At 40.1% G+C, this 20,841-nt stretch overlaps 1 protein-coding gene across 4 annotated transcripts in view; it reads right to left on the reverse strand.

Annotated features, from left to right (window-relative positions):
- trpm3 (transient receptor potential cation channel, subfamily M, member 3) overlaps positions 1 to 20,841 on the reverse strand; it is a 120,191-nt gene that overhangs the window by 71,874 nt on the left and 27,476 nt on the right. For all 4 annotated transcript variants that reach the window (XM_082553316.1, XM_082553313.1, XM_082553315.1 and 1 more), the window contains exon 2: positions 838 to 917. In XM_082553316.1, the coding sequence (XP_082409442.1) occupies positions 838 to 917 (80 nt within the window). The remainder of the gene's footprint in view (positions 1 to 837; positions 918 to 20,841) is intronic.

Here is a 20,841-nt window from a genome sequence, read left to right on the forward strand (position 1 = left end):
CTATAAATATAAAATTCTTTATAATAATAATAATAATGATTATCATTACCAGTGTTGCCAACTCCTCAGTAAGGAAAATTGCTATTGGTTGTCCTAAAACTCGCTAGAAGTCACTAAATGACGCCATCGCCTAATTTGCATAATTGGTCATGCTAATCTAATTGTAACCTATGTTGTTGGAGAGAGAAATAACATCGTGGAAGAGACATAAAGTGAGTAAAAAACGTCCTAAATGCATTTAGAGTTTATTTAGAACTACAAATTAAATTTCTTTTAGCAATTATTGTTTTTTTTTAATGTCACAATTCCAACCCTGCTCCTTTACCCGGGCTTGGACCGGCAAAAGTGACCCGAAATAGGCGCTCTGGTGGAGTTACTTTGTGTGTGTGTTTATAAGTAGTTTTAAACCTTGTGATCCACAAAACAGCATAAGAGTAAAAGAGTAAAAGAAGAACTGACTGCGTTACAGCACCCGCTGCTTGTTGAGAGTAAAAGCGATACGCGCTTTCACGTCTTTTTTTAGCGACTTTTTTTAGAAAAAAAGTCACTAAGGGGTCTGAAAACTCGCTAAGTTGGCAACACTGATCATTACTATTATTATTATCCGCAGAAAACAACTGTACCTTTAAATTCCCTATTTGTGTTTTAAAATGCATAATGTCAGTGTTTTGGTTCATTAATGCGAAGCTCTTGCCTGCAGTGTCATTAGAGTTACTCTACATGTTTTAAAAGGTCAACAGCAAAACAACAAACTCTACAATGATGCAAAGGATTGTAAAGATTAAAGATATAAAGATTTTTGGTTAACACTTTCTAATATCCCTTTTCTGTACTCACCTATGGGGGTCTTTGGCGCTCACTATGATATGAACACATTCTCTCTTGCTGAATGCTCTTTCTATCCACGATTTCTGTGCCTGCAACAAAAACAAGACAAAAGAAAAGACAAAAGAAGTCAGTGTCAAATAAAGGAGCTAAGGATTGAACATGGAGAAGTGACACACAGCAAAAACAGCCTTACATTAGTCCATCAAGAGCTCAGAGTCCTGCTTTGTTGCATGGCAAACAGAGCATACAAAATAGGACCTTGGAACAAATGCCTTAAAAATACTTAAAAAACATCTCAGCCTTGTTCAAGAACGGAAATCACAGCACAGTGGAATGACACACATATGCAGACGCAGCACACACACAAAGACACATGTAGTCCCTGACCCATTATTCAAACACTGACACTCGGATAGAGAAATGTTTTATGTTACTCAGTGGCTAGATCTCAAACCAGATGAGATGAAGAGCTTGGATGTCGAAAAGGGATGATAAATGCACTGAAGCGGTAAACTATGTCAGAGGTCTAGTCCTTAGACGTGCATATGTGTAGCCAGCACATTTGTTTGAAAAAGTGTGGGTAGATGTTTCTACGTCTGATTTGAAGCAGCCTGTGAAATGAGGCTTTTGTGAGACACATGTGCTCCGGGTCTGAGTGACAGAGTGTCTGACTGGAGTTAATTACCTCGCTAAAGACATGACAGACACACAGTGGAACCACATGTGCAGCACAGGAAGAGAAATTATTAAAGTGCTTTTTCTGGTCTTAGCGAACACTCAAATCACTTTACACTACAAGGCATAATTCTTGCTTTTTTAAAAAAAATATTAAGATCACATACACACAAACACATACACACATTGATGGATGTATCAAAGGTAGTTTTTTGGGTTCATCATGTTGTCCAAGGGCATTTCCACATGTACATTGAGGAGGAGCTGATGATCAAATCCCTGACCTTGTGATTAGCGTATGAGCCGCTCTGCCTCCTAATCTGCCACACATCTATATACAGTAGATATTTCCACACATCGAAGCGTGATTAAATACTGACCCATAGCAACCTCAGAGTTGTGATAGCACTGAACAATTTCTGGCAGAGGTTACAGTGACCTGTAAATAATAATGTTGTATTTTCACAATATATAAAAAGTAAGATGGCTAACAGGTACCGTGAAATGTCACAAGGAGAAATAACTAAATCTTTTTTGACATTTTCTTTGAAAATCCCCCTCAGCACTATAAGGGAAAACACTGCTGTTTTCTGGTGGTATTTTCCTGTGTGTGTGTGTGTGTGTGTGTGTGTGTGTGTGTGTGTGTGTGTGTGTGTGTGTGTGTGTGTGTGTGTGTGTGTCTGCTTTCTATCATGTTGCTACTACAAGATGATTATCGGCATGTCAGCTTAAGTGTCCCTTCATTGATTCGTTACAAGCTAGATACATTTTAATGCCACGCCAAAAGAGCTCAATGTCTTTGCTTTCCCTTTTATTGTAATTGTATTTTAACTTTGGAAGTAAAAGTTTCTAGGAAGAGACTACGGGAAGTTTTGTGAGACACCAGAGGTCCAGAACAGGACCGAATATCATTCAGCCAACCAGATGAGATACCCAAACTCACAGAGCAGAGGGAGCAGAACGGCCATGAAAACAAAAGAACAGAGCTTTTTTTTTTTCTACTCTGGGAGAGCTGCCCCAGCTTTTCTCCCAGCCAGCAGAGCAAAGAGCTGCTTGTACAGGACTTTCCCCACAACAACACACGCCCCATCCGCCTGACTGGCCCTGTCACACCACGGTACGGCAAAACCCACCGCAACTGTCCACAATCAGGCCGGGCCTGCACACAGCCACACTTACCCTAACACCAGACTTCCCACGATTAACCATTACTCTGGGGGGCTGATGGGGCTGCTTTTTACAGATCACCCAGCCACGATGACTCAGCGGGCCACAACAACACCCCCAGCCCCATTCTTTCTCACATTCTAAACCTGTGTATTCATCCGCCAGCTTCCCTTGGCACAAAATAGATCGGTTACATGTTTTGTTTTGTTTTTAGAATTGTTAATATTGACTGAACTGATTGCAAAATCACCAGCAGCAACACAAAATTGGCTGCTGGTGAGTTTCTGGGTTTAGAAGTAATGACCAGAGTGGGTCTACCCAAGAGGATCCAATACAAAGATTGTCTTCCCCCTGGATCCCCCCTGTGCAGGTCTGAATTTCCTTCTTTCTTCACATACCAGATACACATTTGCTTGCATCTGATTTTCTTGCTCTTGCTCTTCCTCTTCTATTCTTTTGTGTTGCTTATGAGATTTGACATGGTGTGATGAGATGGCACATGGCCTGCACTCCATTGTGTAATTAAGATTTATCGCCAAGGAGCACTTGTACACACGCACACACAGACATGTCTAGCAAAATATTGGACTGATTCTTATGCGTGCATGTGTGTCTTGGGCCTGACATGCAGCAAGTGTGCAGCATTTGACAGTCTGTAAGGGTCCTTGACTCCATTACACTTCCACCACCTCCACCCTCTTCTCTCTGTCCTCTCATCCAGCTCCCTTACTATTGTGTCTCTTCTTTGTTATTGGCCCTGGCAGGGAGCTGAATTGAGAACCATATCCAATCAGCCACCTAATCTGTCCGCTCGCTACCTTTTCTTTATCTTTTCCTCTTAACGCACACAAATGACTCAGCTCTTATTTGAGCATACAGGTGAGCTAGTGGACTGTATACAGAGAATGTTTTAACATTAAATATATCGCCATTGCTTTTCTTCCTAGACTGCTTTAAATCTTTATCTTCGACTCTTTGTGGACCTCTTCGGTGCCTCACAATGAATTTATTTATACTGCCAGTTCAGAGATGAAAGAAAGAAAGTGGAAAAGCTGATCTCTACTTTTGGTTTACTTTGATTTTACACGCATCAGAAATGACATAACTCAAAAAGATATTGCATTTTGGAAAAAAAATAAATTCCAGTAGATGCTGATCAAATATATGATGCAATCAAGATGAGTTACAATCAGGCCACATTTTTGATTATAACGAAAGATTAAGGCTTCCTACCTTAAGTTGAAAGCCAAACAATTTAAGGTAGAAATAACAGCTTAATTACATAATTAATTGAGTTCTCGTTCGTATTGTTCCCACATTTAATTTAAAATTAGACAACTAGAGAATACCAAAGCAAAGATTTAAATAGGATATTGTGTAAGCTTTAATGTGCTCAGTTATCTTTGACACATGGCACCGTTTTCAGTTTTTCAGCCAGAATAGGATCTAAATAGAATCTCCACAAATAGAGTTTAAAAAAGAGAGAAGTTGATGTAAATAAACATCAAGTGCATCAATGATAAAAATAAAAAAATAAAGGTCAGGCTGCTATTTAGGGGGTTTTAAGAACAAGAGTGTGACGCACATGTGTCTGGATTTGTTAACTCACCTGTATTGTTTGATGTGCTTCACTGTTGTGGCCTTTCCTTCATAGTCAGAGTTGATGTTGGTGTTAGAGACATGATCCTGCCCAAAAAACTAGAAGCAACTAAAATAACTTGATCAGAGCACACCTGATCAGGCAACCTCTCTGTCCACGGGCAACTGATCTACTCAGGGACTGATATCATTGCTGGAATGTGTGTGCGTGTGTGTTAGTGTGTGTTTGCATGCAGGCGTGTGGATGTGTGGGCGGGTATTTCACTCGTGTTATGGGGACATGGCTCTGTTTTCACATTCATATGATTTTCTTTTCCTTTTTCACTCTGGATTTTTTTTTAAAATGTCTTTCAAAGACAATCAAATTTGAAAGTGTAAGTGTGTTTTAAGCATGTTTTTAATCGTAAAGAGTATGATTAGTAATATTTTTTATTTTGGCTTAGTCACTTGAGTGTGTGCAATAGTGTGTATCCACAGTCTCTGCTAAGTTAACAAACTGAGGACTGGAATAAAATAATTTTAAAACAATTCTATATGAGAAACCAGCTAGCTAGCTAGTTACAAGAAATACCACAAGTGTCTGACCTCTGTCAAATATTCAAAGTCTGTGTCCTTTCTCAGAAACAGTGAGCACATCCACTCCTCTTCAGTACCTCACCTGTTTAAGCTTCAAATTTAGGTTGGAGAAACGGTTTTTATGTGTATGTGTGCGTGTGTCCCTTAGCTACATTTCTGTCAGAGATCAAGACCCAGTGGAGTGTCTGAATGGCAGGCAAGCCTATTAGGTGGAGAAATCTGCTCACCATCCTTATTTTGTCCTCAGTGACAAACACCCAGACACACACAGAGTTGTACATGAGTTTTTCCCTTCCACCTGCAGTTTTCCTGGTGCTTTTTTGGAGTGCGAGGGCATTTTCCAACCTGTTTTCATAAAGCGGATTAAGAGAAGTGTAGATAATACACACCAGGTTTAATTACCTTGAGCGGCAGGGGAAACTGGGCACATAAGACTGTAATCTCAAGTAAATTAAGTTATCAATGCACAAGCAGGACAAAACACAGTTGGGAATGAGAATGTACTTTCCAAAAAATTGTTCATATTGCTTATTTTAAAGACAACAACAAAATGTGGATCTAAGCAAAATAATCAGAAACAAGGCTGTTCTGAAGTTTCACTGAGGTGTAGTCCCAACAATTTTACAACATTTACAACATTCAGAAGTTCAGCCTGATTAAAACATCTACTCTGGATCCCTGCATGTCGTTTTCCTTTGTATCTATTTTTACGTATCACACATTCCCCCACTCACCTATGGCCACGAGCTGTGTGTGGGTAGTGACCAAAGGAGTACGATTGCTGATACATGAACATCCTGTGAAGGGTAGCCGGGCTGTCACTTAGCAATAAGGTGAGCAGCTTGGTCATCTGAGAGGGACTCAGAGTAGAGCCACGAGTCCTCCACATGGAAAGGAGCCAGTTGAGATGGTTCACGCATCTGACTGGGCTTCCTCGTGGGCGCTTCCTAAATGAGATGTTTCAGGCATGACCTGGCAGGAGGAGGCCCTGGGGCAGATACAAGATGTACTGGAGAGATTATGTCTCTTGGCTGGTATTCCCCAGACAAACTGGAGGAAGTGGCCAGGTATCTCTGCTTAGACTGCTGCCCCTGCAAACTGGCAATGACAACTGGCCATGTACCTGAGCTTCTTGTACTGCATATAGAGCAATTTTGGTTACTAATGCTATTTGATATTTGGATGAGAGTATACAACTCAGTTAATTGCTATTATATATCCAGATATCGAGAGGCACATTTAATTAAACACTGAAAAAAAAAAGATCTTCCTTTACAAAACTAATGCGTGATTTCAATTACATTTAATCCAATTCATTCTGATGCAGCACATCTATTGCAGGTTGGGTCCAATTAAACAAACCTGTCCTGCTGAAAGTTCTATTCTGCATTTCAGTGTCAAAACGTCTCCTTATCACAGTGCATAAATGGATTTTTCGTTGTTTTATATGTAGGCAACACTATTTTGATATATGTAATATTGTCTGCTGGAATAAATCTGGGGATTTTTCACATCTAACAAAGCAAAGTGAAAAACCTTTACGAGATACTTGTTGACAATAACATCACATTTGCCATTTTTTTCCTGTAAGATTTCATGCTTCTATGTGAAGAAATCAGAAAATCGATGCCTGCTGGTTTTGTTGACTGTAAATAGTGGTTCACACAGACATTTGAAGGTCCTGCCAAATAACGAGCCTCTAATGGACTAGACGGGTACCTTCCATTCAGATTCTCCATCTGATGAATGAAATGAGCAGCAGAGGTCATTTGGCTTGTCCCCTCAAATCCATTGAGCACACTGGGTGCGAGTGGGATGCTTTTACACACCGATGAAATTCAAATGAAAGCGTGTAGGATGCACAAGCTAATTAAGATATAAGCATATAGTAGCAGTGAATTAGTTCAGAGTTAAATCGATGTGAAGCACTATGGATGTGGCTGAGTGATCAGTGTGGCCTGGTTACACCGATGATAAGGTAAAGCAAACAGTTTAGAGGGTCAGTATGCAGAAAGGAGTCTCTAGAGTTCTTACATGCTCTGAATTGACAGAGTATCACTGAGGTTGAAACAAATTCAAACAAAATCTAGTAATGTAGATTGATCATGCTGATCACCTAATAGCATATGTTAGATCCCTGTCTCCAGAGGTGGGAAGTAACGAAGTACAAATACTTACAAATACTGTACTTGACAATAATTTTCAGGTATCTATAATTTTTCTGAAACCTTTCTATTTTCACTCCCTACATTAAAAGAAGTCTGTTATTTCCACTCCTTACATTTACATCAATAGTATCATTAATAGCATTTATACTTAGGAGTTAAAGTGGACCGGAAGCAGTGCAGGTTTCCATAAGTTCAGAATCTAGCTAGCACTACAGAAGAGGAGAAAGAATTAAGGCAGTGTTTTTTAAAGAGTCAGGTAATTTCAAATTCAGCAATTTATCAACGTTCAAATGCATTGTTTGCATTTTGTGAAACGTCCTGCAAAACAAATTAAGCTATACTAGCTGTGGGTTATTCAAATGTTGCATGAATATACTGGGTAGTTTTGTCCAGTAGATTTTCACTTTTACTTGAGTAAAAAAGTTGCTTCAGTACTTTTTAACACAGGTATCTGTACTTCTCTGCCTCTCTCTGAGGTATCTTTAACCTATACAACAAGGATAAGCTGAAAACCACTATAACTAATCCCACAGGCACAGTGATCTCTGTAAGATCAAGAGTTATTTCACTGGTAAACAACACTTGACTGTAACTTAACAACAACCCAGCCCCCCCAAAACCAGTGCCAGCTCCCTGTACTTGTAATAAAGATGAGGTCAGTGCCTCCAAAGGCAGGTCTTGTCAAGGAGAGGAAGTGAAGTGAGGCAGCACTCACTAACCTGATGCAGATACCAGTTATATCTTCCGGTGTCTGCATCAGAGTAGCCAAGAGCGCAGGTAGCATGTACGCATGCATGGTTTCGGTCTGCCACACATTTACATACCAAGTGAGTTTTCCACGTGTTTCAGCATTTTCCAGCTAAAGAGAGATGCAAAAGATGAAAACTGAAAAATGGCAACAGAGTAACCGAGCTGAGTTACAGGAACGTCAGTAATAATTTGTGCATTCATGCATTCCCAGTGATTATTTTGACTTAGTTATTAATTAGTTCAGGTATGAGCAGCTACCATCAGCTGCCTCTATGTGTACTTTTAACTATACTAAAGTTAGAGAAAATAAACCACTGCACATGTACATCTCTGATCAACATCTCGTAGTCGCTTCCACTACCTTATGTAAAACACACAAGATAACCAAAGTGTTTTGTTTTTTTGCACTGGTGTGTCCTATAACAGAAAGGCCTGAATCCCAAAAAGACATTTCCAGATTTGTTCCACTGCTCTCCTTCCACTATTATAGAAAATTGCACAACACACAGGCAAATTCAGAGCAGCTCAAACCGAACTTTCTCTCTCTGTCGCCCGTCTGCTCACTGTGCACTGTAATAGTCCCAATATGCAGGAATTTTGTGGGAAATATAGACACTACTCTGACTTCTCATAGTATCTGACGGAAAGTATAATTAGCTTGTGAATACAAGACAGAGGATTCAGGCAATTGCCAACAGTTTCATCATGCTCCCTATGCTGTCCAATTAGAACCATGAAACAAGTTTAAAACATATCTTAGGAAAACTCCAAACATTAATAAGCACCAAAGGTAAACACAGAACACTTGTTTAAATCCAATAATTCCTTAGGTGCCACTGGGAATTTTTTAATTACACACAATGCATCCAAACTTGAGGTACTGTATAACAAGACTATCAGTGCTTTCTGGATTGCCTAACTGCACATATTGTATTTATTATCCACCTGACAAAAAAGGGCAAACAAAGCACTTTACTCTTTGAAATCTGGCTTGTTTTTCCTCTACACTGGCTGCTTTCAAAGAAATTATTCAAAAGCCTTAAAAATCTTACGCTAATGCTTATGCACATTTCAGCACTTTTAATTATAATAGCTCTCTTCAGTAGAAGGCGCTTTAAATTAGGCAAACTGCTGAATACACTGATTTCCAGCTCCAGTGTCGGTTTACATAATGTAAGTCGTTTATCTATAATCTTTCTGGGTAACTAATACCAGATCAGCCTCATCTGTCACTGATTTTTAAACTCAATGGCCTTGAGGAGACCTTCACTGAAATGAACTGGAATGGGATTTCCCGATGAAAGACTTACGACAGGTTACGATTTATGTAATGACCTGAATCAAATATATTGATTCTACTGCAGCTATGTGACGTCCTACAAGAGTGCAGACAGTAAAACTCTTACAGGAGCACATATTTTATTTATTTAAGTTTGTCCCAGGTCTGATTTATATAAAATTGAATAAAAATTCTAAATAACCCTCCACAACATTTCATTTACTAATGGGTTTCTGTGATATTGGCCTAAGTGCACATTCCCACTGTGGTCCGTGTTCATGTGACATGAAGAAATCATGTTGTGATTATTAAAAAGAGGGAATATCCACATCACTGAAATGGGTACAGCTAGACATACTGTAATTATAAGCTCAGTGGTATCTACCATATCTGATCTACAATAAATTACTGTCTTGGTGAGATGGCAGTGTTTAGTGCTGTAGCAATATGTGCTCCAAAAATCACCTGACTCGGACTCAAGGAGTGGGCCGTTTTCACAAAAAGAGAACATTATGTCACAACTATCCCTCACTATGGTCTGCATAAATGTTATAAAGCAATTTTTTTAAAGGATAAACTAGATATTTAAATTAATCACAGCGAACTGAACATGTGTACTTGTACACTTAAACAACAATAAGTCTGTAACATTAGTAATTATCACATTCGTTAGGAATATAATACATAGGAATAAAACTTGTCTGCTATATATTACATGCAATGACTTGTGTGCCTGTGCGTGTTGAATATGTGAAGGTAACAAGACAATGCTTGCTTGTTTTAGGTCCCGTCATTTTCAATCCATCTCCTGAGGCTAGAATAAGCAGTACTCTTTCCCACAGGCCTGTGCTAAGCCTAGTTGAGCATCTGGCCATGCGGGCTCTAATCAACACTGGCATGGTCATTCTGTTTGCGACAGAGGGGGGGGGAGGACTAGGAGACAGGGGGCTGATTTCAGCATCAGAGTCGATGAGGAGGTAGGGAGCGGGGAAGATGGAAGCAGATGTAGGCGATGCGGGAGATATCGGGTGAGCGTGGGTGAGGCAGTGGTGGTTAAAGATAAAGGGTGTACAGTAAGACAGAAGAGAGAGAGAGGATGTGCTGTAAATTGAATTGTGTCAGGGAGCATGTGTGTGAGTTATGAGGGTCAAAATGTCGCATGAGACCCTCAGTGAATAAAGCCAAAGATTGGCGAGAGATTGTACAGGCAAGAGACAGCAATTTTGAGCACAGTTATCACAGCTGTGTGTATTTATGTTCATACTATATGAAAAAAGCTGGATTTTAGTCATGTTTGTAGCTTCTTGTTTTTTTTAATTTAATTTGCAGATATTGTTTGGGGGAATTCAGGTTTAGATTTATGAAAAGTGCACTAATGCCTCCTCATGGCTGCTAAAATGAAGTTGAAAAATGAGCAAAAGAGAAGCGGGTGGAGGGAGGGGTAATAAACTGACAGACAGATGAAAGGAAACATGAATTCATCTGGTTTATGTGCGTCCAGATGAGGGCAGAAAAGTGAGAATCTTCACCCAATAAGAAACGGGAAGCCAGCAGAGACGCAGAGTGATGAGGGAGAGAGTGAAAGGCAACAAGTCAGAGTGAATGACAAGCGCAGCAAGCAGCCGGTTAGATGCAGTCCGTCTAATGATGACTTGTCATTTTATTTAACTGGGGACTGACTGACATGCGTCAAGAGTGTAGGCTGAAGGAAACGATGGCAGCCCATAGAAGGAATGAAAGGAGGAAAGAGGAAAAAGACCAAGTTTGTACTTTTTCAGATGGGCTTTCATTCAGGTTTGATCTGTAGTTTTAGATTTCACTGATACCGTACCGCACTGGGTGTCGCAAATTTCTGTGTTCTGTTGGCATTTTTCAGATTTCTTAGCGGTTTTGTTTATAAAGGCAACTAACCAACTACTGAGTGATGCATTTGTCCCACCAACATCAATTGAAGGTAACACAGAGGATGTTAAGCAGATGCTAAGAGCAGTTAAGCAAATTATTTTCAATGTTTAACAAATGTTAATTTATATTTGCATATATTCACATACAATATCAATGTTATCTAAACGTATCTGTAATTTTATGGCAAGTTTACTTGCAGTCACTGTTTATCAGAACTTTGACATATAGCTGGTTAGAAAGTTAATGTCAACATGACTTTCTGTCAGTAGACTAAAGACTAAAAGGTAGTCATAGCTTCTGGGTCTGAAACATTGTGTTCATGTCTTAAAACTTTAACACCAGGAGAAAAATCAGGAACCATCTGAATTTTCTCTCTAACCCTAAATGGTCGACGAGTATTATTACTCATGATGTGAAGCAAACCTACATTCGTTCTAATGGCCAGCAGTGATTGCATAAATAAGTCAGATTGTATAAACATTGGATGAGTTCTTGCCCCAAGTGCAGGAGATTAAGTATCTCGGGATCTTGTTCACGAGTGATGGGAGAAGGGAGTCGGAGATTGACAGACAGATTGGTGCTGTGGCTGCAGTGATGCGGACGCTGCACCGATTCCATTGTGTTGAAGAGAGAGTTGAGTGCAAAAGCAAAGCTCTCGATTTACCGGTCAATCTTCATCCCCACCCTCACCTATGGTCATGAGCTGTAGGAGCTGTAAGAATAAGATTGCGGATACAAGCGGCGGAAATGGGTTTCCTCCGAAGGGTGGCTGGCTCTCAGAGTAGAACCGCTGCTCCTCCACATCGAAAGGAGCCAGTTGAGGAGGTTTGGTTATCTGATAAGGATGCCCCCTGGGTGAGGACACGTGGAGAGATTTATTTTGTAAAATATATTCTCTATTAAAGTCAAAAAGGAGGATGAAGTAGGGTATGGTTGTGGTAGACCCATGTTGTGATTAGCAACTTACTATTCACTAGCTGGGCCCACGTCCTCATTTTACGTTTGACAACGTTTTAGTAGGTAAAGGTGAACGCTTGGACATGAATTCAGCTGCGGTTTGGGGAAGGCCTCGAAGGGGACTGGCGATGGCTCCCGGGCCTGGCAGATCCCCGTGTACTAAACAGAAGTGAAGAAGTTAAAGAATTGAAAAGGGGAAGGAGGGTGGGGCACGTAAACGTGAATGACAGCTTGCAGAACTGGGAGAACCTATATAGATGAGGGCCGGAAGGAGAGTGTTTGGAGGCGTGTTCCCGCTCCTGAAATTCCGATACATAATCTTCAATTGTGTGAGAGTGGCCTACTCACAGAGTAGTCCAGTGGATGTCTAGATGTGGTCCCAACCAACATAGCAAAAATGAGGATATGATCAGTTTTTGATCCTCAGGTGGGACTTTTTCTAGCTATGCTAAAGTCCTAGGTTGATTGTGCTTACGCCTTTAGGCCCCCTTGAATCAGTTGCCTGAGAAGAAAAGGTTCGCAGAATCACTTTGGTATACACATTTTTGTAGTGCTTTTATGTCGTTTAGTTTAGTTGTCTTGTTTATGTTCTCTGTTCTATCACCTTTATTCTTTTATTGGTACTTATTATTATATTCAAGTTTCCGAATTTCACATCACCTCTTGCTTGTTACATCTGGTTCCAAAACACCAAGAAAGCAAAGATGGTGCGTCCATCTTTTATATGCTGTCTTTAAATCTGACTGTGGTGCTCTGAATAGTTGCTCCAGGGTCCTTTGAGCAAGACCTGTTTTAAATCACTGAAGAAATTTTGAGTTGTGGGTGACAATCAGATATCGTCACCCAGCGACTACACTAGTTCTCTTTCTCTGCACGTGCTTTATCTTATCTGTATCTCCGCCTGTCCAGCAATGCTGTACCCGTCATTGCTTTGTGGCTTTTGCTGTTGCACAAAGTGATATGTTGTTTACGACACCACTGGCAATATGAGCTGGGCACTCAACATGTCACCGCCATTATTATGAAGTGCCACATTCGAGACCAGAACATGAGCTGCAGCGCCTCGCCATGCCAAGTTATGTGCGTGTGTCTATGTGCGCACAGCAGACCAGCCAGTGTGCCGTAATGAAGTTTCAGGTGCTGAGGTGGTTCAGACCGTCAGCTGTGAAATTGCTTCTCATGTGACCAAAACATTCCAGCCAACAGAGAGTTTAAAATATGTGTGTCTGTGGATAGGAACACGAGACAGAGAGAGAGAGGTGGCAGATAAAAGGAAAATGCCATAAAGGCTCATAGTATTTCCCTGTGAACCTGTCTGTTCTCCTTACATTGTCCTTTCAGTTTCTCACTATCCCACTAATATAATGCATGTATTTCTGAGGTACATATCCATTGATTCATTTTTAATGCTGTGAGCCAGTGCAGCGATCAAACGGTGGCGCGGCTTCCCTACTGAAACTCAAAATCTGCTTGTTGGGAATCTCATTGTTAAGTATTTTAAAAGGCTTTAAAAAAAAGAAACAAATTAATAAATAAATAATTTTTTCTAAAATTGCTAGATTCATTACAAAATACATTAATCATGCATAACTGTCTGAGCTCTAATTTGACATCGTCGTGTGATCAATAGGTTTAATGAAACATTGAAGCTATAATAAGCGAGGGAACTATTGAGAAGGAAAATGTTTTGTTACGGAATAAATGGAAAAGAAATGACTTCTTTTTAAGAGCGTGCCTGTGTCTAAGCATCGAACAAAAGACAAATTATTTCCTCGACACAACATCTCATTGTTGGAAACACGAGCAGCGTCGTACGGATTCTTTTCAGCACACTCGAACGTGTATTTTTGGTTACTGAGCTGATGGAGAACTGAGAAGCTCTATCCATTTCTCACACTCGCAACGTCGCACAAATACAGAAGACGCACACACACACAAACATTAAGACACACCAATACAAACACACACAATATCCATCTTTCCCCCCCATCTGTCTGTCTCCCCGTTGTTTTCAGCGCAGTAGGAACAGCTGACAAGTTTCCTCTTCTGGCGTGCCTTCAGCATTATTTCACAACACACAAACACACACACGTAGACACTAGGAAATAACACACAGTGCCTCTACCAAAACTAGTAAAACTATAGCCAGACCTTGCCACTACCCCATAAAAACAGTGTCCTGCATAAGATTTGAATCCCTGCACCCACTCTGAATCATAGATTGACAGCTTCCATCAGTACTTTGGATCGATAAGCTGTTTGGTAAACTTGATCAGACTCCCATAAATGAAACGGAGTCAACTTACACATGAAGAGAGGAAGGAAGTCACAATTTCATCTCCATGAAATTCATGTTGAAATTCTGTTTAATTATTAATAAAGCTCTAAATAAGTCTAAACAACAGTTACGTCAAAGCACAATACGTTGTACAGTAAAGTCAGGCTCAAAGAGGTAAACCAAACAATTTCTGTTGATTCTTTTGGTCCTTCTTATTCCCTCCATCTTCCAGTTCTTCCATGTCTCTGTAGCCCATCTCAGCGCCACTGACATAGATCCTGGCAGGGCAGGATGTTGTTACCATGGTTACTGAAAACTAGGAAGATCCCCGTCATGCTTCCTGTGCTCCCCCCCTCCCATAGCCCCCTCAGGCATAGCTTAGGAACCGGAGTGGTGATCTCTGGATACAGCAGCACACGCATACAGAGAAAAAGGTACCAAAGGATATTCACACATTTGCCTACAAACATTTTTGTTTTCTTTCTGACAGGCAAACGGAAATGACTTATAAAAAGAAGGAACTTTAATACTGATAAAAAGCAAATGAAGAGACCAGCGGCTCATTTATCCACTGTGATTCTATACGCCCGGTGGTATCTGATAGACCTTCCCATCATAAATGGCCCCGTAATCTATTAAAACAACACAGACTGTGACCAAAGAACTGGAATTAAAATGTGATAACATTTTTGGAAAAGAAAAGAGTAAAAGCTTTAAAAGAAAGGTTGGAACTTTTTTGTGCTTTCATTAATTTTTCTTTGTTTCTAAACTAAATCACTGACACCAGATCAGTTGGTAAGACATTTGTGCACAAAACTGAAGAAAAATCATAAATAAAAATCCTGCGGGCTTCTTATTATCTCATTGTTGCTTCACTGTCACACTAAAAACTTTTTTGTGTTATGCAATTTTTTGTAATTACAGAGGAAGCTGATATTTCAGGGATAACTTGTTTTGTGCTTACCTCTTTTGCCCAAGGGATACTTTTGGAAAATGACAAGAGGAAGATGGACAGTTAATAGAGAAACAATAATATTTAACATCCGAAACAACAAAAAAAGTCGTAGCGAGCTCTTTTATCAGTATTAACTGATATACTGGATTCACCACAGATGCAACTGCATCTTAGTTGCATAGTCTTTGCTTACATATTAAAATTTTTATACGACATTAAGCATAACTGGTACTTCCTCAGACAATTTTATTTAGTAAATTTGACACTGGCCGGCGGCTCCCAGGCCCTAAGTTGAGTATTACCATTACATAAGCTTCAAAGTTTAACAAATTATTCCATGTTGACATTTCTGTGACATGCTCTTTTCCATGGAAGGCGCATACTATGGTGATTTGTTATCAGCCTGGGGATTAGCTGTCAGACGAGTAATGGTGCTGACAGATCTGGGTGCACACGGCTCTATCAGTGTTTGGTGAACAGCCTGTCACACATCAGCTTTGTCGAAACAAAATAAATGCAAATGTGTTTAACAATCGACGGTGGATTTTATTATTTTTTGCGAATGTACTAAAGAGCGAAAAAAACACACACAGACGCGCACATACAAAAAACGAAAATCCAGGTGAACTGAATGAAGATGTAGTTCACACATGACTTATAGACCTCCTGTTCCTTTTTAGATGCATTATACTTTCAGTAATACATGTTGTTTTAAGGATTGACAGGCCATAAAACTGAAAAATGAAAAGGTTTTCTGTATGGGAGCTGTAGACAATAAATCACGTGTGGGTAAGAGACTTGGTATTGAATCTTTGGTCAGAGCTACAATGCTAATCCTATTGACCCTCTCTGTGTCTTTCTAAGTGTACATTACCCCTTGTTTCACCCAGGGTCTTCTCTTTTTAATGTATGGGACTGTTTGTGGTAACATACAGATAGAGACAGCGACACAGACAGACGGACATAGAAATCTGATGGACTTGCAAGTGAAGTGAGGCGTTAAGGCACAGAATTAATTATAAATTCACTGTCAGGCCTATGGAGCTTGTTCAACTCACTCACATATTAAAACACAGATATGTAAATTAATTTATCCTGTTATTCTTTTTATCTTCATTATATCTCTGTGTACAGTCAGAAGGCAAAATGGCTGTTCCTAATATGATTAAATAGATATTTTTCTTTATCTTATTTGCAAGCTACATAGTCATTGAATAAGACAAAGCAACTATTTAAAGGGACTAATAGGGTCTCGGTTTGATGAACACTTATTAACAGATATGCCTGACAACACATTCCAGTCACGCTGAACTAAAAGTTGTTTCTATGTCTGATAAATAGTAGGCGTACTCGAAACATCATATAATACTACATGCAATAAATAATGAAATTGGAGTTCTGTAGTGTGCAAAACATTTATTCTTTTCTACTCTAAAAATTGTTTACCAAATGTATTTACAAAGAACAATCTACATGTAATGTCGCTGTTTGTTTTGAGATCAGCTACTACACATAATGCATGTAATCTGTAAGGATTGAAGAGTGCCATTAATCCGGGTACCCTGAGCAGTTTCCATAGCAAATTTCACCCAGATTGATTAACATGTTCATGAGGAGTTTGAGTATATGCTACAATCATTAGACCAGTGGTTCTCAAACTTTTTTTGCTAGGCCCCCCTTTGTTTTACAAGAAAAATGTACGGTTTCTTTCACACCTCAAACATTTAGTAAACAATTAAGCAAATACAAGTAACCTGCAATAAATTACAGGTAGTAAGAAAGTAAACTACTAACTCTTTTACGCTACGTCCACACCTACACGGGTATTTTTGAAAATGCGGCTGTTTCGTCCACACGTAAACGTCGTTTCGAATCACTGAAAACTGAGATTTTTTAAAACTCCTTTTTTCCGTTTACGTGTGGACGAGGAATACAGAGTTCGACCCGCAACGTCAAAGGTATGTGCCTTTTTTCACGTCACGCTGTGCGCCACGTTATTGTTTACATGAGATGAATTGCAGAATGGCAGATAGAGACAAAATACTGTTAATCTGACTATCTTCAGGTTTTACACGCTAACATATACAAACACAGTTACTGTCCCTCTATTTAGAAAGGCTGAGGCGTCACGGTGTGATTATTTTACTGTATGTGTAATAATATTCAACATTACTATCAATGCATTTTTCAAAAAATACAGGTGAAACCAAAGGGCAGATATGCTTCACAATATTTTCTAGTCTTTGGCTTAGAATGAAGTTGGTTTGGAAACATATTCAGCGATGCTTCATCTCCTGCTTTGCATTTCTGTGGGCGCCCCGTGCTAGCAGTGTCCAAGCGTTTTGTTTTTTCTTCCCCCCCCCTTTCATACCACGCCCCCCCCCCCCCCCCCCCTGGGGGGCGGGCCCCACACTTTGGGAAGGTCTGCATTAGACTAAGATGATAACAAACAATGCAACTTTTGTTACTTGCTTTTAATCTCTCCACACAGCTGTTCATTGCTCCACAAGCTGCACTTGTCCAATTTATATGGAACCTGTGCATATCTTAGGACACACTTCACTGGGTTGTACATACGGCACAGGCAAACTCTTCCAACCTTTATGATTACCTGCCTCTCTGTGTGCATGTCTTTTTTCCACATTTCCAGAGAGCCAGCAGAGTTCTGCAGAAAAGAGTTTTACTGTGCTTCTGAGACACAGGCATCTTTGACTTTCTAGGAACTTTGTTTCAAAACTTAACAAAGCCTTTTTTCCCCAATCATAGCGATGGGGGGATATGCCAAAAGGAAAGCTGATAACAACCTCTTTAAAAGGAATTAATTTCTCTATGTGCCTTCCTACGTCTTCATTAGCAGAGTGTTCATTGTTGTCTGGGAGTGAGATAGAAGGTCAGAATGACCCCATGTAGTATTCAGAGAGACTGGATAAGTTGTCACAGAAGCAGCTAAGTGCTGCCCAGCTGTGCTGAGGCAAAAATGTTTTGATATTTAAGCAACCGTCATGTTATGGAAGCTGTGGCTAAGCTTTCAAGATGAATTAAAGCTGTGAGGATGTCTCTAGTTATGACACTGAGGCCACCTTTTAGCTGTGTCATGAATCGCTGTGCGGCAGGCAGGAGTTGGACCCAAAACGCAGGACACAGACTCGGGGAGGTGAACTCAAAACACAGCTTTATTTGCTGGTAGAACAAACATACAAAACTAGACTAAACTGGGAAACCATAAACTAAGAACTCACAGGGAGATCCACACACAGCATGAGGGACGACACGACACTGACTCAGAGAAACACAGGGTTTAAATACACTGGGAAGTAACGAGGGGAATGAGACACAGAAGGAGGGCACAGCTGGGAGAAATCAGGACTGACGAGACAAGCAAAGCAGGACGCATTCACATGAGACGCGGACCATCAAAGTAAAACAGGAAGTATCACACAGAGACGCGAACTTGACACAGTGGAGACAGCAACTAAGAAATACAGAGACATAAACCATAAGGCAGAGGTCTAAGAACCAAAATACACAGGGAAATACTCAGCTGGGAACACAAGAGACTAGACTAGAGAGAGTAACAAAAAACCAACCATGAGAACATAATGCACAATGCAGAGTGACAGAAAACAAGAAACTCAAACATGCAAAGACACACAATTACACAGAACAGAGGGGACACAGAGAGACATGAAGGGCAAGGGATCAAAACTAGAAGCCATAGAATAAATCACACACAAGTACAATAATACAAAAATCACAAAGAACTAAAAACGCTGGGTCAGGAGACCCAGGACCGTGACAAGCTGGGAGTGACCACAGTGCCACATGTGACACAATCAATTAAATCTGACAGTTTTATCAATGCTAGCGCTCGCCTGCTTCCTAACACCACTCCTCAAAGACAAAGACTTGTTTTTTGTCCAGACAAGAGCTGATCAAATGCTGTCGAAAGGCTTGGATGTATTTTATGCCAACACAAACAACTCAAACTATTTTTAGAGGGAAAAAAATATAAAATTAAATGTTTTCCTTGTTCGCAAATGTAGGAGGCCAAAACAAGAAGCACCCTGAGGAGTGGTGACTGTAAAGCAGATGGGCCAGAGCAACAGGCACAGGAAAGGGCATGAGAGGAGGCTGGTGAGGCTGACAGGGGGCAGCTTGTGGAAAATGCCTGAAAACTGTTCAGTCATGACTTTTACATAATTTCTTCAAATGTTGCATAAGATTGTCTCTGACTGACATAATGTGTGTTGGGGTGGTGCTGTTTGCAGCCTCTCAGGCTGCTGAGTTTCAGACCAAACTTAAAACTGTGTTACACCACTGTGTCTAATGAGGAGGAGGCTCAGTGCAACTGAGCTGGGCTTAGATTAGCAAGGGCATACCACAGCTCAGAGAGGTGAGTCTCTAGGATGTGGTGGGTAGATCTTATGCGACTGAGGCTAGAGTGTCTAAGTAGAAATGTCTGTTCTCCTAGCTGTCATCCAGGGGAAGAATGTTGATAATTAATGACTCGGGAGCTTTATGCCTGTTACATATCCAGGTGACACTAAACCCTTTGGCAGAACTCTAGCAATAATTGTGAAGCAGACAGATTTCTTTGGGTCAAGACTGCATTTGCTAAGACAGGAGAGCAGTTAAGGTCACACTAGGGAAAACAGAACAAAATTATTTCAACAGTTAGCAATGAACTTCTGATCCTGTTGCTTTAGAAATGGATTCTTTGCCGACTGGGACCGGATCTTATACCCTTCACAGTCAGTTGCTGTTCTCAAAGTGACTTTGTAGCGTCAAGACTGCAATAAGACGCAATATGAATCTGCAATATGATTGAATGGGATCAGGTTTGCAATTACATGCAATCTGTTTCTGATAATACCACAATCACCTGTTATCCGCTGGCGCAAATCTGTTGCCGTCCCCATACACAGAAATTCATACTGAACAGACATCAACGACTTATATTTAGAGTCAAGCTAGAACCTGATAAATTTGAAACAAATGCAAATTCAGACGTAGTTGATGCAGGACGACAGTAAAATGACATAGGTGCTCGGCAGCTGACAACCAGTTGAGTTGCTCACAGGACAGACTGATTCTGATTGATTGCAACGTGTAAGTGATCTTTGTGCATTTATGAATTAGATGATGGTTATCTGCAAACCTTTGCAAACTGTCTAAGAGAGAGACTACAGTCGGTCTAACAACTACTTGCACTAGGTCACTGAAAGCATAACATTTAATTTATAGCAGAGATTCATGTCCTATTTTCATCTGATTGTCAGATTTCTGAATTCAGCCGCCAGTTTTGTGTCACTTGAATAGACCTAGAATTTAAACAACATACTGTAGATTATAAAAATTATAACAAATATATAAATCTGCACCAAAAAGCCTCTTTAACAATAATTTTTAGTTCATCTTACATTGCGTAAAATCTGTGTACACATGCAATGATTTGCTAATTTATTCACAGTACAACACAGAAAATATATCAGGTGTTTAAACTGGGCTATTTTACTATTTCATGAAAAACGCAGGCTCCTTTTGAATTTGACGGGGTGAACACATATAAAAATGTTGGAATGGGGACCACAAAAGGCTGGAAAAGTAAGAGGTACTAAAGAGAGACAGCTGGAGGAACATTTTGCAGCTAATCAGGTTAATTGGAAACAGGTCAGTAACATGATTGCAATCTTAGAGAGACAGA

Source organism: Aulonocara stuartgranti (assembly GCF_965226115.1).
Source record: "Aulonocara stuartgranti genome assembly, chromosome: 12".
NCBI lineage: Eukaryota > Metazoa > Chordata > Actinopteri > Cichliformes > Cichlidae > Aulonocara > Aulonocara stuartgranti.